Source organism: Melanotaenia boesemani, chromosome 10 (genome assembly GCF_017639745.1).
Source record: "Melanotaenia boesemani isolate fMelBoe1 chromosome 10, fMelBoe1.pri, whole genome shotgun sequence".
NCBI classification, from domain to species: domain Eukaryota; kingdom Metazoa; phylum Chordata; class Actinopteri; order Atheriniformes; family Melanotaeniidae; genus Melanotaenia; species Melanotaenia boesemani.
Window position 1 is genome coordinate 13,844,258 of NC_055691.1, and position 25,567 is coordinate 13,869,824.

The 25,567-nt window shown below is 40.9% G+C and overlaps 2 protein-coding genes across 4 annotated transcripts; both read right to left on the reverse strand.

The window, feature by feature from the left end:
• Positions 1-686: 686 nt before the first annotated feature.
• LOC121647542 (bromodomain-containing protein 1-like) lies at positions 687-17,374 on the reverse strand. 2 transcript variants are annotated; one of them, XM_041997062.1, is made up of 12 exons: positions 17,103-17,374; positions 14,266-15,644; positions 13,784-13,940; positions 13,577-13,705; positions 13,027-13,155; positions 12,537-12,849; positions 10,954-11,706; positions 10,497-10,623; positions 10,029-10,159; positions 4,410-4,504; positions 3,951-4,105; positions 687-2,418 (listed from the first exon to the last, which is right to left on the reverse strand). In XM_041997062.1, the coding sequence occupies exons 2-12, from the start codon at positions 15,624-15,626 to the stop codon at positions 2,229-2,231; spliced, it is 3,540 nt and encodes a 1,179-aa protein (XP_041852996.1). In that variant the 5' UTR covers positions 15,627-15,644; positions 17,103-17,374; the 3' UTR covers positions 687-2,228. The 2 variants fall into 2 exon arrangements, with proteins under 2 accessions (XP_041852996.1, XP_041852997.1); XM_041997063.1 differs by lacking the exon at positions 4,410-4,504 and having other exon boundaries at positions 2,280-2,418.
• A 768-nt stretch (positions 17,375-18,142) lies between these two features.
• On the reverse strand, positions 18,143-25,170 carry ftsj1 (FtsJ RNA 2'-O-methyltransferase 1). 2 transcript variants are annotated; one of them, XM_041997306.1, is made up of 11 exons: positions 25,106-25,170; positions 24,644-24,772; positions 24,309-24,378; positions 24,102-24,213; positions 23,480-23,558; positions 23,343-23,395; positions 23,215-23,268; positions 21,698-21,800; positions 21,266-21,349; positions 19,788-19,891; positions 18,143-18,612 (listed from the first exon to the last, which is right to left on the reverse strand). In XM_041997306.1, the coding sequence occupies exons 2-11, from the start codon at positions 24,762-24,764 to the stop codon at positions 18,439-18,441; spliced, it is 954 nt and encodes a 317-aa protein (XP_041853240.1). In that variant the 5' UTR covers positions 24,765-24,772; positions 25,106-25,170; the 3' UTR covers positions 18,143-18,438. The 2 variants fall into 2 exon arrangements, with proteins under 2 accessions (XP_041853240.1, XP_041853241.1); XM_041997307.1 differs by having other exon boundaries at positions 25,136-25,154.
• Positions 25,171-25,567: the final 397 nt, after the last annotated feature.

A 25,567-nucleotide genomic window follows, 5' to 3' on the forward strand; every position in this document is an offset into this window, starting at 1 on the left:
AGTTGTGTTTTGGGTCATTGTCCTTCTGCAAGACCCATGACCTGCGACTGAGACCAAGCTTTCTGACACTGGCCAGCACATTTCTCTCTAGAATCCCTTGATAGTCTTGAGATTTCATTGTACCTGCACAGATTCAAGACACCCTGTGCCAGATGCAGCAAAGCAGCCCCAGAACATAACAGAGCCTCCTCCATGTTTCACAATAGGGACGTGTTCTTTTCTTGATATGCTTCATTTTTCCGTCTGTAAACATAGAGCTGATGTGCCTTGGCAAAAAGTTCCATTTTTGTCTCATCTGTCCATAGAACATTCTCCCAGAAGCTTTGTGACTGATTACAAGATTGTAGACACCTGTGATGCTAATTAGTGGATTTTTCTTCTTTCTGCTGCTCTTCATTCTTGTATTTGAATGATCTTGTTTTTTGTCAGCCTCAAGAAGGAATTAAACATTTTTTTAAATGAAGGAATTATCACTGCATAATTCCAAGTAATTGTCCTACATTAATATTATCGGTGTAGCATGGAGCATTTTAGGTAAATTTCACAGAAAAGATGAACATCCATTTTTACGAGTATTATTTATAAACGTTTAAACCAAAATTATTTTTTTAATTACATGAACCAATAATTGAAAAAGAAAAATCAAATTTTAAAATTAAATAAATAAAAAATGTCAGGACACAGTCTGTGATTCAATATGATATTTTAATTTTCAGTGTTTTTAGTATAAAAATCCCACCGGCCTGCCGTCGGCTGGTTTCTGCTCCCGTTGGCTATAAGTGTGGTTTAATCCCAGAGAATCAGCTAAAGTACCAAATCTATTTACAAAACATCCACATAGAGAGGGCCCAAAGTAAACAGCTACCCTGCAAAAGGAAAACATCAAACACTATCACCTCACCTCTCAGATTTAATGCTATAAACCCAGAAAAAAAAAAAACAAACTCAAATGATTCACAACAGAGGAAGGGGAGGGGCCTCTATACATGGCTCCTCGGCCTGTAGTATTTTTCTCACCACACCTCTATAAAGTGATGCATATACATTTTCTGCTTTACAATAAATAAGTACAGGCACATTCTCTTCTAAACAAGTTCAGTTCAGGTGGAAAAGATGGTTATGTGACGTTTTACAGAAGACTTGAATTCATCACAGCACACGAAAGGCCAAACACCTGAAACAGCTGGAAAAAAAAGTTAAAAAAAATGAAAAAGAAAAAGAGAACTTTAGTGGGAAACCTGTGGGTAGCAGTCCCTCCAACTTTTTTTTTTTTTTTTTTTTGGTTTCGGTGTGAATGACGCACTTTAGGCATTTAAACTTAGAGAGTTTCTATATAGATTTTATATAAATATCTACAAACAAAAAAGTAGTCCAATAAAAACATGAAAAAAAATAAAGGGGTGGGGGTGCACACACAAAAAAGTAATGCCACAGACAAGAACTTGAAGCTTGAGAACTCAATAACTTACAAAAACCATAAAAAAAAGAAGCTGAAATAAAATGTTTGATACAGTATGCATGTTTGTTTTTTCTCTCTGTGGAGATAGCACCAGCAGAAACACCGACGCTGTCAGTGCAGCTACGATGACGTGAATAATCACCTCTGACCGTATAAATATCAGAATGTTATGTACCAAAACAGACTGAGGGAGTGAATAAATTAGTGTTAGGCCATATACGGGATATTTACAGGAGCTGCTGCCGTTTCTCTCTCTCTCACACACACACACTCTCTCTCTCTCGCGCTCTCTCACACACACACACAGATGGACTATTTCATGGCAGTGAGATAGTTGCAGCAGTCTTGCAGCACATTGAAAGTGGTCAGAGATTAAACTCTGACACATTCAGCAGGCTTAAACCTGCAAATGTTTCAGTCCTCACAGCCAAAGTTTCTTTCTTCCATTTCATTTCTTGCATTCGCTAACTGAGTCATTTTCATTGCATAGCTCTTTGACAAACAGGGTGACCATCACAAGCTACAGTAATTGAGACAGATGGGACAGGTGTGTGACAACGGGATGATACCATTTGGTTCCAGTTCACAGGAAACGGTAAACATGATATGTGTGTATGTGAGTTGTGCGTATGAGGCAGAGACAAGAGTGTCTTTGCAGTGTCTGTATTTAAAACAAAACTAAAACCAAACAACAGAGGTTAAAAAGGAGATGTTTGATGGGAAAATTCTTGAGCTGGTGGAGGTGAGAGGGTGGGATTGGTTGTAGACCTCAGTCCATGACAGTAAGGCTGGTGCTCGGCTCCAGCTCCTTGCTGACGTGCTTCAGGTGGTTCATGGCTCGATCGAAGGCGATGCGCACCGTTTTTCTAAGGGAGGAAGCGCGAGCCTCCGTCAGCTTAATTCTGTCAAGCGCCTTGTTGATCCCAAAGGGAGCCATCTTGGAACTAGGAAGCCATTGCCTGAAGAAGACATTTTTTAAATGTATTAGTCATTTGACAGAGTTAGTGAATATGCTTTCAGTCCAAGAGCCAGGAGCCCTAGTGGTCAGTAGTTTCAAAGGACCCCCATTGAAAGTCTGTCTATGTGAAATGCCTAATTACACACCGCCTGTCAAAAGATAAAGTCACCACCTGGATTTAATTAAACAAATATGTAACCTTACAGTCTGCCTCTAACCTGAGGTTAAAGGCAGACTGTAAGATTGGGTTGAAGGGCAAAGGGAACTAAAGGGATTTGGACTAAATAACTTGGTAGCCTTAAGAAAACCACTTATCAGTGACCCCCAATTTCCACCTGGTGCGTGTGCACCATGGTTTCGTTCCAGCCTCCGTGGCAGATCATTTCGCACCAGGAGTGTGTCAGGTGCGGAGCGCCTGTAAATGCAGTTCGCCTAGCTGGATCCATGAGATCACAAAATCACAGGAGAATTGGAGAATCACTTTCAGGATAAACGCAAGGGTCAAATTACTGACTGAAACTCCTAAAACTGGGTTAAGAACTGTCCACTGCATTATTAAATCCTTCCTGGAAGGATAGTGGGGAACCATCATCTTTCAGGAATGATGGTGATCAGTTAAATGTTTGATGAAATCAAATCATAAAAAACACCAGTAGAACGCAGGGCTGTTTAAGGGTGAACGTAAGAACATTTCCACACAAACTATGTGAAGGGAAGTCAAGGGACTGGGACTAAACAGCTGTGTGTAGAAAACCACTTATCAGTGAGGCTAATCACTTTGCTAAGAAGCATAAAGACTGGACTCAGGAGCAATGGAAGAAGGTCATGTGGTCTGATTAGTCCAGATTTACCCCGTTCCAGAGTGGTGGGAGCATGAGGGTAAGAAGAGAGGAAGATGAAGTGATGCAGCCATCATGCTTTGTGCCTACTGTACAAGCCTGTGGGGCCAGTCTATGATCTGGGGTTGCTGGTCAGGTCCAGGTTCAACACCGTTATGTGCCCAAACAATAAGGTCAGATGACACCTGAACATACTGAATGAGCAGGTTATTCCATCTTCCCTGATGGCACATCCATATTCCAACATGACAATGCCAGGATCATAAGGTTTATAATTTGAAAGAGAGAAATGGACATCATTTTTACACATGGATTGGCCACCACAGAGTCCAGACCTGAACCCCACTGAAAGTCTTTGGGATGTACTGGAGGTCTGACTCTCCCATCACAACAAGATCTTGGAGAAAAATTTATGTAACTGAATGGAAATAAATGTGATATTGGAGAAGCTTATTAAAGCGAAGCCACAGAGAATGCCGTTATAATCAAAGCTAAAGGCGGTCCAAAATGTGTGACTTTTTCTTTGGAAAGGCAGTTTTTTTCTTGCTTGAAAGTCAAAGTTCAAATTCATCAGTGCTGTTTTTTTAATAAAGTCTGGTTTTTGAAACACAGATAATAAAAACACTTTCTATTTATTAATAACGTGTGTCCTGACAGCAACTCTGCAAACAAAGAAAATCAGGGTGTCCCTCACCAGCTGCGCCTGCTGTCGAAGAAGTGGACGAGGAAGAGTTTCTCTGCGGACCTGAACTGCATCTGCTCTCCTGCTCTGAGAACGTCCAGCGGCGGCTTGGGAAGCTCCACCCCTTTGTGCTGGGACGCCGCCCTCCGAGCTCTGGGGTCCATGATCTGTGAAGACCGAAAAACAAGAGAGGCATAGATACTGAGTGAGGTTACCCTCTGGCAGTGAAGAGTTGGGAGTGTTTCCTGGTGTGGTTGCTAAAAATTGAGAGACAGATGCATGCAAGACCGAGACGTGCACAGAGCGTGCCAAGCAAAACAACCCTCTACACACACCCACTAGTCACACCAACCAGTCCACCCTGGGCCAACTGGATGTTCCTGCGTGGCTATGAGCACAAATCACAAGCTAAGGCATGGATAATGGAGGAGGGGCAGATGGGTGATGAGATACAGACTAACACTCACTCACCAGGGCAGGGAAGGAGGGATATCCATTACATTTAGCCCAAACTAGTTTAAGAGGCTCCAGAACAAATGGAGAAGCAGCAGTGGGTTTCCACACCTCTACAGGAGCAACGACAGGCAAGTTATGAAGGATTCACTGAAACAGAGAGCACAACCATTCTGAAAACACAGCCATACACACAGGACACAGGGGAGAGACGCTCACCGAGACCTGGTCCAACCACACAGCCCAGCATGCAGGACGAGACATGGACAAGGACACACACACATTCATTTAAACGTATAAAAATATTTTTAAGCGTCCAGAAGGTGTCCTTTGCTGCCAGAAGGAGTTCTTTGGGCTTTTCTTAATGTAAAATGCCTCATGATAACTGAATTAACACCACATTGAAGAAATGAATTATTTTTCTTTTGAGGACCTAATAATTCTAATATCTTCTGGATCTGAACTGAAAACCATGATCACAAACCTCTAATGAGATGAACAGACACCCACCAGGGACAGATGCGTAAATGATGTGTGTGCTTTTTCCTGCACAAACTTGTGTTTATGAAGAATGTGTGATTTTGTAAATATTTCACTTTATAATTTCATACAATTGTGGTTGATATAAATAATCCAGTTGTGTGCTAATTATGCTTAAACAGTGAAGAATATTCTGATTTTCTCACACACGATTGCCTTACACACCATTTTAGGCTTTTTAAAGCCATTTAAAGAACACAGCTACAACACCATGCTCCATCCGTTGATGATAAACCAGCAGGTCATCCTCATGGTGTCCATGTGTGAGCTGATTTACATTTTCTTTTCTTTGTAATTCCTAATATCCCCTGCAGGGTCCTTTGCGTACAGCTTGTAGAGGTGGTCCTTCTGTTACCGTTTTCCATTCAGCAGCTTCTGATATATTCATAGTTGAAGTATTGAGACCATAAAATAACAATTTATTTTTCTCATTTCAGTCTTAAGCTGTAATGAACACAATGTTTTTGTTTATGTGTAAATGAGTATTCAGAGGACAGTCTGCATCTACTCATGGCTTAAAAATCAGAGTGGAAATCAGATGAAACCGTTTCCAACATATCTTACTGGCTCCTTGCTTTTAATTTTTTTTTTTACCTCTTTTTCATAAGGTCCATTGTTTTCTGCATCCTGTCTGAAACGACATACCCAAGTAAATGAAGTATATCTTCACAACTACAGCAGGCTGTGTGTTTAATGTGTGTATAATAAAGAGAAAGTTGAGACAATGTGAGACTGTAAAAATCTCTGAATCCAGTTATGTGTTACCGTGTCAGAGTAAAGCCACCTGGAACACAGTAGATAACGCACATGGTTACCCCCCCCCCCCCTTAAAGAAAACCGTATTCCTTCCAGTGAAACCAGAGGAGCAGCTCAATTCATCTAGGAATTAGTAAAGTAATGTCTGATGAGGAAGCGGGCAAAAGTAGAAACTAAAAAAGTGAACCTGAGCAGCTTTACTGATGTTTTCAGGAAAGCTGGCCCCAAATTCACCAAAGTAACACTGAGGTGCCAGAATGTAAAGCCCAAGACAGTTTATCATATAAGTGAATGCTTCACTATAAAGCCTACTTTATCTTCATGAAAACTCATTTCAAACGCAGTCATAAAAGAACACATTAGCACATTTTTGTTTCATTTATTTTTTAGAGGTGGAACTTCTGACCACAAAACTGCAAAAATAAGACATGATTTATGACTTTGTGATCTTTTCTGTTTGCTACTCCTTGGTTGGTAGCTTGCACACGTTTGTCCCACAGTGATGAGACAATCATCTTTGTTATCTCAATCTTTGGGTCTCTACCTTCATATGACATCTTGCTTGAGTGTTTTTTTTTGTTTGTTTGTTTGTTTTTTAAGTGAATAAATTAGCAGAAGCTCTAAGTGGACAGTGCTGTTCACATGTTTTTGTTACATTCCCATATAATTACTTGGAGGCTGAGCTGTGTTTCTTTTGGATGCTAATGCTTTGTAGAGCCATGTAACTGAGTTTCTTCCCCTGGTCTTGGTATGCTCCATGTTAGGATTGATCCAAGTGTGAGCAAAGATCTTCTGTACTGCACACATCATGCTGCCTGCAGTACAGGAAGAGGTCAAGAAGAGGTTAAACTGGGTTTATTTTGACTGAAATGGAAAAAAAAATCAGGAAATGCAAACTCTATTTTGTTTTTTTTCTCCATTCAGCGAACAGCTGTTTGTGTCACCATATGATTTGGTTTCTTTTTGTTTGTTGACATTAATGTGTCATAGTAGCTGAGCATAAATTGTTCTGAGACTCTAATTCACACTAAACCCACAGTGAAAATAACAGCTACCACCTTTGTGGTGACACAAAGCAAACTGATTAGCCTGGTTAAAGAGAGACCAGAGACTTGTACCAAGAAGCGCAACTAACATACTCAGGATATCTTTCTGTTAAGGTTGGCACACATTACAGGATTCTTCAAACCTTCACAGATTTAGAGACCACAGACGGGATGAGAGTTCTCTCCTCTGATCCTTAGTGTGTGGTGTGCACTACGGAGCAGTCCACACATTAACCGATTCTACAGCAGAGTATCAGGTTCTTCACGCTCAATATTCCAAATCTCGCGTAGTCAAACAAGACTTACGTGTAAACAAACAAGGCGGTCTAACAGGAAGAAGCAATGATGGTTGTTTTGGCCTCTTAACGTTCCGAAAAACACACAAAAAAGAAAAACGAGTGGAAAAACTTTCTGCAAAACAGTGATGGGAATAATAGTGTTGTCACGTTAATCACAACACTTCCTTTTGTTAAAGCCGCTTTATTAACGTCCGCCAAAGAACTGATATTACAGCATGAGCCCGCTACCGCTTGGCAGGCGGGGTCCTAGTCAAAACGTCGTGTGCTGTCACCTATTAGCGACATTGTAGTCTTTACACTCAACAGTCTACATAACGTGTTATAAATAACGGTGTTCCTTTTTTCAGTAACAAGTAGGCTCATTGATTACTCTTCCCATCATTTTAACGCCGTTACTGTTACTGCAGAAAAGGAGCAGACTTCGCTACGGAGGAGCAGACAGTTATTCTTGAGGAAATATGAAGAATGTAAACACATTATCCAGGCTAAAAGCAACACTGTTGCCACAGCAACGGCCAGGAAGGAATGCTGGCAGAAAATTGCAGACTCTGTTAATGAGTAAATTAGTGAAATAATATAATATTAATTACATCAGACAACAGAAACACCATAGACACCACTCTGATCACGCAATTTCACTTTATTACAGCACAGATGTTCAGGGCAGAGCGCTTCCTCACTTTCCTTTTTATTTATAACCTCCACCAAGGTGTACGTACGTTTGTCTGGATGTTTGTTGGCAACATAGCTCAAAAAAATTATGGATGGATTCCGGTTAGATTTTCGGGAAATGTCAGAAATGGAATAAGGAGCAAGTGCTTACATTTGGGGTGTGATCTGGATCACTGCCTGGATCCAAATTTGTTTTTTTAAAGGATTCTTTACTATGGGGAGATTGGCTAAAAAGGAGGAAAAAAATTTAAATTAAATAGCTTGGCGAAAGTTTGTGTTCTCAGTGCTTCTAGTTTCTAGTTTCCAAAGGCTCAGCATCCGTGTGAGAGCGTTCATGTTGGAATATTAATTCCTCGTCACGACAGCACGAGTAGTTGTTCGTCCCATAAATTGATAGCTCTGCTGTTCTGCCATGTGTGAGACTTATCATTAACCTCATTATTTCAGATGCAACTCGTGTGGAGCTAAACAGCCTTTGAAACAAGTCAAGAACAAGTACAAAAACGTGCTTTAAGGCGGTTAATGATGAGGCTTTATTTCTTCATCAAAAGAATGCATCTGTTTCTGAAAACTCTCTCTCTCAAACTTTCCTCTCGCAATCTGCACAACAAAGTTTGACGGGATCTCTGGAAAATGGGTAGGCCTTTTTCCAAGAGAACTAATTGGTCAGGATGTGGTGCTTTCATACTCACTGATCTCTCATCCAGAATATAACCTGCTCCAGAGCAGGTTAGTCATTCAGCGTAAATTACCATGGCGACTGATCCCGGTAAGAAATGAAGCAGCTTTGTAGTACAGAAAACCCAGAGCTAACCCTGAAGTAACCCGGGAGAAGAGAAAATCCAACTATGTCGTACAGGCCTCAGGTCTGTGTTGCCGTTTTCATAAATGAACACCAGAGATGTTCAGGAGAAAGAGCAGATAATTTGGTTAAGATTTCCAGAGTTGCTGTTCAGACAAGCGTATCGCAGCAGGAGGCCTGCTGCTGGCGATGCGTGGAAGGATGTGAAGGAACGGCTGCTGAGAGCACGCAGAAGGCTGAGCACGCTGCAGAAATTAGACTGTGGAAATAGGTCTTTTCATTACAACGTGGTGAAGGAGCAGAGGAGGCTCCTTATTGTGTGGGAAGGACCAGAACACACACACACACACACACACACAGAGTGGTATAAAATGACACATTCATGGATTGTTCCACCTGCTGATGTTCAGTGATTTTAATTTGGTTGGATTGGTGAAAAATCTCCTGAAGAAGCCCGAAGACACGTTGAATAGATCTGTGCAAACCATCGCTCCATCTCCCGAACGCTTCATGACTCCAGTGTAAGCAAACAGCTTATCACATTACCCAATCACACAGTGCATCCTGCTAAATTTCCAGTTTTTCTTATTTTACTTATACTGACTTCTCGTTTTCCATGTTGTAACTACGGATTTCAAGATTGCTTAATTTCATAATTAATCACTGTATTAAAGTCACCAATAATTAGCTGTAAAGATCCCTCAACAATGTGACTTTCCATAAAGGATCATGTCTGAAACGTATCAGCAGATTAGCAAAACTCACACACAAACAAAAACCCAAAGGGTTCATGACATCTCCGGGTTACCGCTTGTGTTTCTTTGTTTTTCTTCCTGTGAATCAGGGAAAGGGCATGGGAAGAATAATCCCCTCCCAACAAACAGATTAAGTCATCCTCATCAGGTTTCATTAGTGATTTGAAAATGACCCTGGCCGTTGTCGTAGAGGATGACTTGCCAGTTGCGTCTGCTTGAGCCAACACAAATTGTACATCCTGCCCAGCAGTTTAATATCACCTTTAAGAAGAAACAGCAGGTGGCTTCTTGTCACTGCTGGTTCTCCACATTGGTTTGGTTCCCAAAACTCCCCTTGTAGCTTAAACCTACAGTTGGAGGTTGAGTCTGCAGACTATCAGGATGATAATGCCACTGATACCCAGTCTAAGTACATATACATCAGAATAAATTCCTCTGGTAAACAGCTGGTTTAGTTTAAAGTTTCCTCCTAAAGGACTTTTCCATTAAGAAGCTGAACATTCAAAATCACTTGTTCAAATACGTCACTTAGCGCGTCACAGAGGTGAAACGGTAAAAAAGGAAGGATGCAACGTAAGTGCAATAAATTAATCTAATGAGCAATGCATGCTGGCAAAAGCATTATTAGTATACGTACAATGATGTATACATTTATAAGATGTTTCAGAAGACTAAAGTAAGAGCTGACTAATTAAAGCTTGCCATGCTGCTTCATGCACACTAATTAGAGGACTCTAAAGTCAGGGCACAGACGCTACTTTGCTCACCTGAAGAGATCTTGGCAGCTTTGGTGAATTCTCCTTTCTCAATGCAGGGCATCAGAGTACTTTTGTCGTCCACAGTGCTTCGTCGAGCCACAGCTGGTCGCCCTTTACCACTTTTAGACATGATGACAGCGCTGAAAGAGATGAGCGTAAAGCTAGGTGAAGAAAAATTTCAGAAATGCCTGATGTGTGTATAAATTTTTTATTTTTGCTGATCAAATTGCTACAGATTTACTTGTTTTAATTGACAAAGCTATTATCAGTTGATTGAGAAATAACTGTTGCTCTTGTGAATGAAGTGAAAGCTACTACAATGTACTTTTTACATTAAAGCAAGAAATCCACCAAACTTTTCAAGGTTTTTTTTATTGTTCAGTTAATCTACATGAAATTTCAATTTGGTTTAAATATCAACTTTCATTCAATACCAATAGTAAGCCCAACATAAAATAAAGTGGGACTTTGAGTCACCTCGTGCTGCAGAGAACGCTACCGCTGGAGGATATGCTGGACTCGGAGGCGCAGCGACGACGTGGTTCTAGTAGCCGTGGAGACGGCGATGCTGTATTCTCCTCCACCACAAAACCATTCGCTATACCTGAAAAGGGAATGAGTGACAAATTAAATGCATCTGTCACACCTGTAGAACACCAACACATGAAATGTGAAAGTAACTTAAAATACTCATACAAAGTTGGGGATGTTTAGCTTTTTGCATGATGTCAGAATTAACCTAAAATGAACTATAACATTTACAGGTGAACTTGATTTGACTTCTACAACTTGTCAATGTTTTTAATTTGTGATATATGAGCGTAACATGACCCCTTAACATTTTCTAAAAATTTAACTGAAGAGTCAACCATCCCTAACTTTTTGTGAGTAGTGTAATTAAATTCGGTTTGTATTTTCTCTTCTGGGTGGGTACCTGTGCCGAGACGTTTGATGGGCGTCTCCTCATCCTCCTCACCGTCAGCGCTGCTGCTGCGCGTTCTTTTCTTTGGCAAGAGGAGGGTCTCCAGTCGTGGGATCACCACCGAAAGAAAAGTCTTTGCTCCCAGGGGTGGCGGTGATGCAGCAGACACCTCTTGGGCCTTGGGTGGTTTCTGTGGGCTGGCGCTCTTGGACTTGCGGAATAGGACGTTGGTCCGTCGGTTGCAGGTACCAGAGGCCTCTATGTGAATGTCTCCATTGGGAAGTGGTTGGTCTGGAATGTGCCCGTAAGGGGTTTCTGGGGACACTGAGGTAGATGTGTTGATGTTGTCATCAAGCTCCATGGGAGTCTGGTCTGATAAGGAATTAATGGGCTTCAGAGATGGAGGCTCCTTCTTGCTGGGGGAGACATCAGGCTGGGACGGTGAGGTTAACAGCTCTAATGTTGGCGGATGTAAAGACTTGTCCTCTTGTGTTATGCAGGGGTCTGCTGGTGGCTTCTCCTTCAATTCAGTGGGGGGTGGGACGAGATCCGAGGAGGAGGAGGGGGGAGGTAGTGGTGGGAGGGACTTTTTCAGGCTTATCTCGTTACGTACTTCCATGATGGTCTTCTTGAGCAGCTTAAGCCTCTTGCTGCGGGACGGGCTGTGCTTCATGGCAGTGCTCAAGTCCAGTTTCTCCAGAAGCTCTTTTAGCTGATCCTCCAGAGGGGTCAGCTGACGGTAGGTGGGGGTCAGCAGGCGGTCCACTGCACAAGGCAAGACACAAACATCATTGTAGCGTAATATTAGCAGCATCACCCAGTTCTTGTACTCCATTAATGATGCAACACATCAACGACTGCAACAGTTGAATTTTAAACCAAACATTTGATTTAATTTTACACTTTAACTGCTACTTGAACCAGCACTTTTACTCCTCAACTCAACTTTCATTTGGAATTTCAAGTGTAAATATTGTGCTTTAAGATGCACAATATTTACATTTTCATATTTCACATTATTTACACTCAGTAAAAAACTGAGTGTATTTTTCTCCTCAGATGAACGTTCCCTTGATTGAGAAAACAATGGTTGCAGATCAGTGAGGAAGCTGCCCTAAAAAAAAAAGGTAAGAGTGGAAAATTCTGACTTCATTCCTAACTTTTATCATTTCCTTATTATTATCCTTATCTCTTCTACTATTAACTCTGCTCTGAGAGAGCTGTGCTTCCTTTGCTTTGTAACACCTCTTCCCAGCAGCAAACGCTTTCTCCTTCATTTAGCAAAAACTTGTCCACCCCCGCTTGTCATCACTTCTCCCAGGGTCATCGCCCGCCTGACTCAGACGGAATGAATCTACTGATCCTGGTGACATTGGTAGCCCTAATAAGGAGTTTACTGCAACAGGTGTCAGAGTCAAATTTATCATCAATTGAAAAGTTAATTTACTTGGTGGTACAGTAATAAATAAATATACCCAAAGCATGTTTTAAAATCTCTTAGTTATTCTTTGATCTGCCTTGAGATTAACATCCATAAACAACGTGGGAGATAATATATCAGATAAAATTCTCTAGCTTTAGACCAACACACTTACCATCCTCCCAGGAGAAGGGAGGTGGTGCCTCCAGTCTTGGGGCTTCGGGCAAGTGCAGCCCACTGGGGAAGTCAAAGCCGATCCTCTCAGCCTCCCTGCGGGCCCTACGGAGGATGACTCCTCCGTGGTCCAGCATCCGCTGAGCTGCTTTGTAGAAGAATGTATCCTTGGCGTTGTATGCCATGCAGTTGGTGATTATGAGGTTAAAGTCGGCCTCAAAGTCATCCAAACTTCTATAACTGTGAGCATCAATTCTTTTCCTCATGGTAAAGAAGTCCATGGGGTTCTTGATGTGGTCTAGGTAGTCAGGGACCTGCAGAACCCAGAGGAGACACATTAGAGTTGCAGGTTGAGGAGGGTTGAGGTTTGATTTATGATTAATGGGTAAACTTCAACTAATGAGTTCCAATAAAGTAGTTTTTCCTACACTGGAATGAGGCATGTGCTCTGTATCTCTGAAATGTCTTTCAAAAGATCAAAAGTTACAAACCTCCTTAACGCTGACAGGCTGTGCAAAGATGCTGTACTGGTCCTTCTCCTGCAGCTGACTGAGCACAGCCCTCAGCAGGATGTTGAAGGGGGTCAGCTGGACCTCCAGCACTGACTGCTGGAGCTTCATCTGAGGGTAGAAGAAAGACAACGTCAATGAAAGTGGAGCAGCAACCCATAATCACAAGAAACAGGTTGCTAGTTTTAAACCTAACCGGGTTCATACAGACAATTCAGTAAACATAATTGTTTTCATATGAAGAGGGGCTGCATATAAAACTGAAAATGTTTACAGAATTCACTCTGGACTTCTTGTGGATATTTCCGAGCTGTGTGTTTCCTGTTGTGAGAGAACATGTGCATCACAGAAGTGGATGTGAGAATAGATTTCCATTGAGAAGTATTAGATGTGATTTTCTTCACAATTTCTAAACTATGTTAGGTCTTCAACTGTAAAAACACTCACTGACAAACAAAAAAAATGCATCATGTTGAAAGAAGCTGGTAGAGAGGTATCACAAAAGAAGAGGAATCAAACATAAAGACGCTACCTCCTCCCTCTTCAGTTTCTCTCTCTTCCTGATGAGCTCCAGCAGCAGACGGGCTCGCTCCAGGTCATGGCGAAGGCGGTGCCATTCTTTCAGCTGCTCCTTCAGTGCCTGGTTCGTCTCCACGCGGTCCTGCAGAACACAAAAGTTTTAGCTCTGTTACAAGTTTACATAAGCACATGCAGCTCCAATGCATGCAGCAGAACTGACCATCTGCTTGGCTTTAGGCGGCTGAGGGTTAGCCTGTAGTCGGCGGATCAGGGGAACATTGTTTCTCGACTGTCTCTTCAGCACCCAGTAGCTCAGTACCCGCTCAACAAATTGACGCTTCCTCTGCACCGCGACCTGGTTCAGGATGGTTTCGAAACTGAACCGCAGGACACAGAAGGATAAAAAGTTAGAAAGTGACTCTGTTCCTTACAAATTTGGTCTTTTTTTTTCTTCAATAATCTTACTTTTCTTTGATATAATGACATTGTGAATAAACATTAGTGTTGATAGATTCATCATCAACATCAAAGAATAGAATTCTGGAAAAACAATGATTTTGACTGCTTATAAGATCTTCTATTGTTAAGGGAAAAAATAAATAAATAATTGCCCTAGAAATGATCTTTACATTAAACAAAGAAAAACGGGCTAATATTACATAACAGAAAGAAAAGTGACCTGAACCTTTGTTCCTAGCTTACCTTGAAGCAGTGATGCTGGGCCCAGAGTTGGTTGGCATCTCAGGTTCTGGTTCCAGTTCAGGTTCTAATCTTTTAATCTTTTTCTTCTGCCAGCTTTTGGAGCGAGCCTTTCCCCCTCTCTTATCCGCCCTCTTGTGAAAGGCTCCATTTTGGGGGTGAGGCTCCTTGTAGATATTAAGAGGCCGGTGATCGCAGCCTTCAGGTGTGTGGCTGCAGCAGTAAGCAGTCTTTTTCACAGAGAAGGTGGTGGCTCCAGATGCAGTAACCTCTTTGACAGGCTCCATCTTCATGTAGAGACCGGCCTTCTGGGCACAGCTGACGTGGAAGGCAGTGTAACAGTTTATCTTGTCACACTGGATGCAAGCTCCCGCACCCTTTGCTTTACAGAGGTAGCAGGTCAGCTTCCAGCGGGCAGGCGGGATGTTGCAGACACCGTCGATGGGCTCAATGAAAACCGTGTCGGAAAAACCAACTTCAGGCACCCACAATGCGCATGCTACGTGGCCCCAGCGATCATCGTCTGTCTTCTTCAGAGCTCCTCCTCGGTTGGGACAGAAGAGGCATTCGGCTGGTCGTGACGGACACTGCAGGCAGTGGCGGCACAGCCACTGACCTTCAGGGATGTACGGCACACCGTAGCACTCCTGGTGCACTGGGATGTTACAGGAATCGCAGAAAAGGATGACATTACTGTCTGCTCCATCTCCGTCCATGCAGATGCAGCAGACGGCATCCTCGTCCACCAGCGACTGGAGGTCGTTCTGACCCTGCGTGGCTAAATAAGATTCCTTCTCAAAGCGGTCCATAATAAACTCAAACAGGTTGTGTGACACCTGACTGATGCCCTCGCTCTTCCGTTTCTCATTAATAAGCTCCAGCCAGGCATAGTCTTCCTCATCCATGTCGTACTCCACCTCCTCATCCAACTCCTCTGCCGTCCTCTCAGTGTATTGGTAATATGTCACCGACCTCTTCGGCACCACTGGTAAATTGTACTCAACTGTTCTAAACTTTGGCTCCAACAAGCTGCCGGTACTGCCACCATGCGAGGTGGTGAGAGCAGCGTTCTTCTTCTGCTGGTTATTTTTGAGCCGCACAGAGCGAACCAGGACCTGCTGGGGTTTCTCATTGTTCTCTTTGTTGCTGTTGCACTCCATGATCTCCTGGGCCGTGGGGTCATCATCAGCGATGATATCCAGCTTGTCATAGATGCTGAGCCGGTGCACTCGGCCGTCCACCTCCAGCTCCACCATTCGCTGAGCTTGTGCATACGTAAGTGTTTCCCTGTTAGGTGATGGCTTGATGGGAGAAGACTCCCTCTTTAGCACAGATGGGCGGTGGTTTCTGCCTTTTTTCTTCATGGTGAGGAGGTGTGTATCCTGAAATGAAAGTGATGTGTAGCAGCACCTGTCTTTAAGTTTTTCATGGCATTAAATTGGCATGTAAAGCAACAACTAAATAAAAAATAGGTTAGATCTTTCAGAGCATGATGCAATGATTGAAATCAAATACAGTTACACAAAAATGGCAGCATCTCTCGAAGCCCTCAGTCAGAAAGAAATAAAAAGAATATCCAAAACATCTGCATCTGTTATGGTATTTTGTATTTGCCATGATAAACAAGGATAAAAACTCAAATGAGATGTCTAAATTACAAAATACTGATTCACTGCGAAACTCAGTGTTGCAGTACAGACGATGAATTAGGAAGCACTCATAAAATTATATGAAACAAAACATGGTATTACTGATGTGATCTACCCCTGTCTCTTTACAGACACCAAAACTTTTCTACTTGTCAAAACTGCAGAACAAGTCATTGCTTAATGAAACGCTGAGTAACAGAATCCAGAAAAGCCTTAGATTCAGGAGTGCAATTACCTGTATACATTTATTTTTTCATACATTTGGGCCATAAATCAGATGTGACAGAGTTAACACTGGTGGAATTCTTAGTTAGGGCTGCATCTAATTTTTTAAACTTGATTCACAGCACAAAAAGCCTTAAATAAAGACGACTAGTGAACCCTCATCTGAGAGAGTCTGTTGTCTTAAAACTTGATCACTAACCATTTATGTCTTGCATGTACCCATTCTCAGTGAGCAGTATACAAGTGTAATAACAATTACTCGAAACAACGTAATTTTATGCATCTACCTACATTCGTACCCTTGTAAGGTTTTTAACAGGGCAACTGAAGTTCAGCTAGCACGCTTCAATGTACAGCCCCAGCGTGTTCGTGCACCTTTAATTCAAGAGATCAACAAGCTCTCAGTTAGCTGCTTAAATAGTGGAAGGGGCGGAAACACAACCACCACTGGATGAATGAAAGACATGCACCGAGATCAGCACGCCTCCCTTCCGACTGCGGCGACCCAGCGCCAGGCTCAGGCAGCCAAACTGAAGCCGCTGAGCTGTTTGTTGCTAAATAACGGTGGCTAACAGCAATAGCTTCCCCCTTTCTCTGTGGTTTGAACCTTCAGCTAGCCACCAATAACTTCAGCCCAGAATAAGTGACATATAACGGTCATCTGAGAGACAGGTCGAACCTACTCCAAAGTTACATAAAAAGACGAAACAACAACGGCCCCCGAACAGACGGTGGCCTCTCCGCACGCCAGCTGAACGCATTAGGACACTCCGTCCAGAAATCGAGCTAACGTTACCATGCTAACAGCAGGGGAAGGAAATATGGCGACCAACACAACAAGAGACTATTACAATTGAAAGAGTTGTTTTTTCTTCAGAGCAGCACAGGAAACATTTGAGTTTAAACTTGCCAACATTTCAGAAAACAAATATAATGGAGGCGTGGAGACAGTTGGGCAAAACCTACCTCGGTATTTTCAAGAATTTAGCTTAGAAAAACAGCAGCAATGGCGGTGCGGCCTGTAGAATAAAGCAGCAGTTAAATCCACATTCAGTCCACTCAGCCAACGGTGGCCGTGGTTCGCGGTGAACCGAGTAAAACCTGAAAGCGACGGACAGGTATCCAGGGCGACGGAGACGGTTCCCGGTGCTATACACGTATATGCTGTTAAACAGCGACTGTTTGAACTGTGGAATAGCAGTTGGAAGTGGCACAGCTCAGCGGCTGCCTGGGCTTCTCTTCCCCCACAACAATGCGGTTGTGTGAGTCGCCACGCAGCGACGTCATCGCGTACACGCGAAATATCCCGGAAGTCATTTCGGGTTCCCGTTTTGCGGGGGGAAGGCAAAGATTTCCATATGAATCAAGAAACCACTTAAAGGTAGGGGTGTGTAAAACAACAGCGTCATAAACAAAGATTTCTTGCTTACCAAAACAGTTTAACAGTTGCCGATATTTGCAAATGTTATTCAGGCAAGAGAAAATAGTGCATTTGATGGGGCTATTTTAAGCCACGGCTTAAGCAACATTTATCATTCAGTCAAAACCTTGTTAAACTGTATTTATTGTGTTTTTCTATTGTTTTTAAGGAAATACTGTGGTGTAAAGTGACAAAGTACTTCGGACCGAGGACATTAAAGAAAAAATAGCATTAAAATACTATTTTAAAGGTCATTACACCATCATTTCCATTGTATTTCAATTATATTAAAAATTTAAAAAAAATTTAACCTATGAAATTAAAATATAGAAAAATATGTAATTTAATTCAAATTATTATATTTAATTATTTGTCTTGGACAAATGATCAGCATTTTATACAGTTATGTATATCTTGGACAACGTCTTTGTTTGCCTTTTGTTTGTTTTAAACTGGCTGTGTTGAATATTAAATTTCAATATAACAAGGTTTTAATGTAAAGAATATACTGGAATTTTCTAATTAAGTTTTTTTTTTTTTTTTTTACAGTTTAAACAGTTTTTTAAGAAAAACGATCAATGCTTGATTGCTTTGTCAGGTCATTTTTATTTCTGAAACATAAAAACTGTACAGTTTCTTAGTGATGGATAAAAGTTCAGACTTAAGGAACATTATATATAATCAGTCTAAACAATAAAAATCTCTCCCTTGGTAAACCTCCAAGACCAAATAGTAGCTTGTGCCAAGTCAAGTTGAACTTGTTCTGGATGTGTGCCACGACACACATCTCATCCAGCCACTTCTCCTGTAAAAATGCTGTCCTCAGTTTCCAGGTCTGTTTTTCCTACTAATCATCAGCAGTCCCAGGTTGGTTGTAGGGAATCAGGTGGAGTTGGTTGATGGCTCCAGTCCATCTGGCCTCTGGCTAGGACAGATAGATGGCACCTCCTCTTTGGACAGTTGGTTGTTCTTGCGGAGATGGCAGGCCTGCTGGTAGGGGGGGCATATGGGAGGCTGGGTGGGGGGAGTATACTGGTACTGCTTACTAGGATCAAGCTGAAAAAGTCAAGAGCCAAGAGAAGAATTATACCAATGAGCCATTGCTTTAACATCAGAAATATTTGATTCTGAAGTCACCACTTGAAAACATAAAGAACACATTCCATCAGTCACCTAAATGTGTGTGTTTGATGTGGAAAACCAAGAGTAATGTCACTGATCCCTGTCAATTTCAAAATTATGAATGAGCATGCAACTAACATCAAATGCAGACTTCAATTTATTTAATGAATAAAGCAAAAATATGATTGTGGGGTAGAAGACTTTTTATTAAGTAAGGTGTTGTTAACACTAACAGTTGTACGAAAGGTATGAAGATGATTTACTAAAAGAAAAAGGTAAAAACTGTTTTCAGAAACACAGATTTGATATTACTGTAATATTACTGGTTTAAGTTTTATGTATTATGTAGTGTTTTCTAGTTTAGCTGTCTGAAAGTAATTCTAACTACTTGCATCTTATTTTATTAGACAACATTTTTAGCTCTTGAAATATGAAACTTCCATCCTGGGTCTGGTTCATCTGAAGTTTTTAATTATAACTAGATTACACTCAGTGGAACTGAGCTGGATTATAAAACGTCTGACTTGAATTGTATTGAATTGGTGGCACATAAAAAACTTAACTGAATTATAACTGACCAGTTAAATTGATAGTTGAATATTCTGCAGTTTAAAAAACAGGAAAAATTAATGACTCAAGCCAAATTAATTGCTGCTATATCATCTGGGAATTGACTGAAATTCTTTGTAAAAGTGAATGTGTCATCGAATGCAGCTTTTAACAATTAAAGAGACAATTCCACAGCATAACGCAGAGAGACAAGCATAACACAGGGGTAAACAGACCAGACAGGACACACACAGACTTCTGGATTTATAGTTACAGATGCATGAACCACATTTGGGGTTTTCAGAAATAATAATGGATTATATTTATATAACACTTTTCAAAGCACCCAAATCACTTTAGATTAAATCCATTAATTATTCACTCCACATTCACACACTGGTGGTGGTAAGCTACATGTGTAGCAACGGCTGCCCTGGGGCGGACTGACGGAAACACGGCAGCCAACAGCTCTGACCACCACCAAACATTCATCCACCAGCGATGCTGGAGATGCCGTGAGGCAAAAAGGAAGAAGTCTGAGCTGAAGCAGGATTCCTCACCTGAAGCGGGTAGGTTCTATCTGAGTCAAAAGCACTGAGGTCACCGCATGCCAGAAAGGGAACAATGATGCGGTTTGGACCCTCTAACTGGTTGAAGTCGACATCTGAATAACAGAGAATAGAAACCAGTTTCAGGAAAGACAAACTGGAATGCCTTTCAGATACGATTCTACATACAATAAACTGGGGACTCTGGGTTCTAGTGACAAGCCTTGCTGAGTCTGGCTAAGGCCAAAACACCTGAACAAAGTACTGACTTAATTTGAATCTAATCTTGATCTCTGCCATCTGTTTTGGCATCTCATGGTGAGTTTTTCCTCTGCTTGTCTCATCCACAAGCAAGAAGATAAGTTGGTAAAGGTGACCCACATAATGTCTACGTCCTACCACGATAGGCTCAAGTGTTTCTTTTAAGACTCGATATATATGGAGAGAAAATCAACTCAGTATCAGTGTGCATGTATAATACATGGCTTGTAAACCATTTTGTGGGTAACTTTGGGTACCTGCAAATTTGTGCTCAAATGCACAACTATTAATATTTTACACACATCATAAATGTGATGATTTTGTGTTCAAAAAGGCTCCTGCACATGCAAATAGTTGTTTACATGTGCATGACTCGCCTGCCTTTACACACAGATCAGTTTATGAATGCATGAGGGATTTTTATGGTGTAAGATAGCTGCCAGGTAGAATTAGTGTGACATACACATCCATGCATATTCATCTAAAGTTGTGCATAAATAAAAATGATAAAATTCTTGTCTGTGTGAAATCACACATAAAATGTTTATTGTGTATTTTGCCTGTGAGAATACGATAGACAAAATACACAATAAACATTTTATGTTGATTTTACACAGACGAGAATTTATGAATTCGTATTTGTGCACAACTTTAGATGAAAGTGCACGGATGTGTACTTGTGTGCACAAATTCTGACTCTTACACCGTAAGTCTTTGCAGTTTTATGCGTACATGTTGCATTTAAGTGCTGGTGGAAAGTTGGGTCATCTGGAATGATAGAAGGATGTGATGGACAGACGAGTGGGTAGGTAGGTAGGTAGGTAGGTCATCAAGGGTGAACTATTTCTCACAGAAAGCGTCCCTCCCACCTTGAACTAACTATACTTTAGAAGAATACAAAGAAAGCCTAGATGACACAGCAGAACCATGTATGGACCAATATGTTGTCTTTTTTTTTGCAAATGGGATGTGTCCGCACTTATTTAACGATTTGTATGTGCAGGAGCTGTTTTGAACACAAAATTATCCAATTTGTTGTGTTAAAAGTAAAAAGAAAATTAATGAAATATTAATGTTTGTGCATTTTTGCTTGGTATGCGTGTAAATGTACATTTAAACTTACATTTGCAGGTACCCAAGTTATACAAAAAATGGTTTATACAATTTACAAAGACATGTACAATGATACCGAGTCTATTTTTTCTCCATAGGATGAATCATGTATTTACCGTAGGAGTGATCCAGTAGAGGGTTGGACATGTTGGGGACATAACCTTCAGGAGGAGAGTAATTCTGGCACACCACAAAGGCTTCTGCAGACAGAAAGACACTTAATGTGAGTTTAAGAACGGAGTGGATGACAAAGGATGAGATGTTAATCAGTGTGGAAAAAATCAAGGCTAAAACACAAGCTGAAGCATCATTTTTCACTCAAATTGAAGATAACATTAGTTTTTTTAAGAGTGTCTGAATAAAAACATTACAGAAAACATAATACAACATCCAGATCGTCTTTTAGTATTAGTAACTTTGATTGTTATTAAAGATATTTTGAACTTTCGGGAAGCGGACAGCTCTGCAGTCCCATACGTAACAGACTGAGTGGGCGGGGTTTGCTGCGCTTGGAGCTGTGTGATTGGCCAGCAGTAATTGTGACTGACCTATGCTGGAGTTTCTGCTGCTGCGAGGCTTGGCGCAGGTCACACTGCTGAAGAAGATCTTCAGCTGAGAGTACAACAGCGTCACATCTTTACCTCGGAAGATCTGAGGCAAGCCACAGAGGAAAAAAATTAATTAAATCTAAAATACTTTATTAATCCCAGAAAGAAATTGCTGTAAAAAGTTAATTGTTGTCTTTGTGCTGATTATGCACACAAAAAAATGGACACCGTGTAATTTAGCTGTAGCAAATTTCACACAGTCAGACTGTGGTTTAGCTCTAACTATGTCATGGCCCTGCGATGGACTGGCGACCTGTCCAGGGTGTACCCCGCCTCTCGCCTGTTAATTACTGGGAAAGGCTCCAGCTCCCCGCGGCCCTTAACTGGATTAGCGATACAGAAAATGAATGAATATGCCATGCTGTAGTTAACATCTATATTATCTGTTGTACAACATTGTTTGCAACTAATATTAAGTAAATAATAATAAATAAAACATACTAAAGTTCAAAATAAACTCAGAACACAAACTATTTCAAGTAATTCAAAAGTTATAGAAATATTGTACTGGGACTATTAGCAGAGAATTTGTTGCTGATCCCCAGAGAACTGAGGATAAATACACTTCTACTAGCAGTGGGAAAGGATTTAACTGGCTTGTTTTAGCTGACCTATCAGCATTTTAATGCCCCACTACTCAGCTTTGGCAGATTTTCTCACTGAGGCACTCGTTAATAAAGGCTAACTTGGCATCCGTCTTGCATCCTGTCATTACTCTCCAGTGAGTAAAAGTCAGTCCCATGTTGACTCCTGTCTTGTCTCTTGCTCTGTCACTTTTCTCTTTCTTTTCCTCTCTTCCTCCATTAATGTCCTTATGCATTTCTTTGATGGATCAGTCACAATGCCAGTGTGTTGATATCCAGCTGCTAGCGTGTGACATGGTGCTATAGAGCGACATGCTGTAAAGTGATGCACCAGGACAAAAGAAAGTTGTGCAGGGCATTATCTCAGCCTCAGGAAGCTGCAGGGCAACAATGGCTCCAGGAATGTACATAATAAATGTCACTGTGCCATTAAAATGAGTCAGAAGTACAGAGTTTTAAGAGTGTAAGGTTGTACTGCTACTTAATCATGGATAATTTGGTATAAAACAGCATTAGTTTCCATAAATACTTCCAAAGGATGTACATTCAAACTGCATTAAAAACAACAAAAACACATTTTCCCTTTGTTTAGCAGTGGTGGAAACAAAGCAGCGGTTTTTAGTTCCCAGAAGCATAAAACTGAGGCTGAGGACAGAGAAACTAGCCGCCTTGTGGTTTCTGTTCACAATAAATTAAATCTGTTAAATACTCAAATTTACAGCTGACACACCCAAACCATCACTTTGCATAAGTAGTTGTGTCATCCCTGACATTGCAGGAGGATGCATTTTTGACCTCCTCACGTTACAGAATCAGTGCACCTTGATACATTGTGATATTCATAAATGAGAAGAATCAATCATTTGGCCTCACCTTGGCCACAAATGTTCCTCCAGGTTTCAGCACATGAGTGGTGATGTTCAGAGCCTGAGATAAAAACAGCTGTCAGCATGAAATCACAAAACATCTGACAGCTGACACCAACGCAGCTCTGTACTTACAGCCAGCAGGAGCTGAGCTTGGATGTATTCATCCACATCATGGAGGCCGGTTACTATAAAAAAAGAGGACAAATAGAGAGAGCGAAACAGTGGAAACTTGATATCAAGCAAGATCAGAAAGGAAATGAGCGTCTCACCATCTGGAGCTCCGTCGCACACCACCAGGTCGGCCGGCTGCCCTTCAAAGTGATGAATTATCTCCTGAGCTGTTGACACCTGAGAGAAAGAAAGAGTCATAAGAAAAAAAAACACACTAATTTATTTCTGAGAAATATTTGGTTTGAAGTTGTGTTTGTATTCTCTCAAACAGAATAAAGAAATTAATTGTGTGAGGAAGAGGAGTTATTGCCTCTAAGGTCTAAAATGGGGTCTTGAATGTAAAAAATAATCATAACTTTTTCAATTTCTACTTCATTGGCTGAGAAGCTTTGCATGCCTTTGTAATCATGGAAATGATTCAGCTATCTTTTCACTAAAATGGCATTAAATCCACTAAAAGTTTTCTAATTTCTCTTCGGACATAATAAGAGTGTAAATGACTAATAGTTTGTTTTTGTCATGAAGTCTCCATCACATTGCAGATTAGGATATTTCAAGGCTGTTGTAATGTCAACAGTTAAAGGTGAATTTGTTATTTACTCCGAACATATTTACTGTCTATTTACTATTTAGGAACAATAAACATAAAAAGGAACAATAACGATCAAACATTAAGAATTTGGCTGCACAGTAGATCAGAGTAACATGTGTATCAACCACCTTCGTGATGTCTCCCTGTATCTGAGTGACTCCTGGCAGAGGAGCCATGGCCTGCAGATCCACTGCCACGATCTTCACCTCCTCACCTCCATCACCCTTCTCCTCCCGCCCTCTATGTTGGAAAACAAAAAAAAAAAAAAAAAAACATTTATTCATTATCTTGCACATGTGTAATAAGCTTCAGCCATGTAGAGGACTGGAGCCGACCTGAGTTTCCGACTGAGGACCTGACTCCAGCTGCCAGGTGCTGCGCAGAGATCAACGGCTCTATTCACACCTGAGAGGGAAAAAGATTAAAACAGGGACAAAAGACTATTTATGGTAGTTAATTAGTCAGTTCCATCTTCTTAAATGCACACACTCTTGTTTATCTTTGACATGTAAAAAGGTAAGGTATATAATTATGGTTTAATGACAGTTGATTGAAAGTAGAAAAACGTTGGCAGAAATCTAATAAGGTGGGATGAACACATTCTTTAACAAATGACTGAATTTATTACTACCTTTTATAATCAGTGTATCAGCTGTCTTGCACACCTCACCTGGGAACAGGTTGAACTCGTGGTCAAGCTGCAGCAGCTTGAAGGCGCTCCTTGCTCTCCAGCCCTCCTCTTTGGCCAGACGGTAGTAAATGTCCCGTTTATCTTTGGAGGAACGACCCATCCTTAGAGCTGAACAGAAAACACACACAGCAGTAACACACCAGTCTAGACAGACCTTTCAGTAGCATTACAGCAATAACGCAATGGCAGCTTGTTGTAAGGATACTGACAATTTACGTCTTTCAATTGTGTAGTTTGTTTTTACTAATCAATTTTAGCAACAACAGTAATAAATAATTACAAACTAAATTAAAATGTATCCAAAGTTAATCGCGTAAAAACAAATAACTGGTGATGATAAATTAAGCCAACTAGGCCAGCATCTAATCTATTTAAAATTATGTTACAGTGTGGTAACACGATAAGTAATGTGACTATTTCACGAATCCTATCTGGACATACCTTTTGAGTTATTAAAACTAATCTACTCACTGTTCACGCGCTAGTCTTGTGTTGACGTAAAAAGACCCCCTAGGTGCCTCGGTAGCGCCTGTTCAAAATCAAAATAAATAAATAAATACATTTTTAAAAGAGGAGCTATTAGATTTATACTCAAATCCACTTCAAAACAATGTTGATTAATAATTGCTTAAATATTCAAATATTAAACTTTGGAGAAAATGTGTTAATTTTTATCCTTTTATTATTTTACAGATTTTTCTGTTTTCTGTCTTGACCACACGATGACGCCGTTGCCTTATTATTAATAACTGCATGTTTCTACAGTTAAAACTCGCTCTTAAAAGGACGAAGAGTCTGATCGTATATCGCATGTTAATCTAATTATAAACTGTTCTATCCTTAATTTGAATACAAGCGTCTATTATCTGGACCTGGATAAATAATTAATGAAACGTAAGCGTC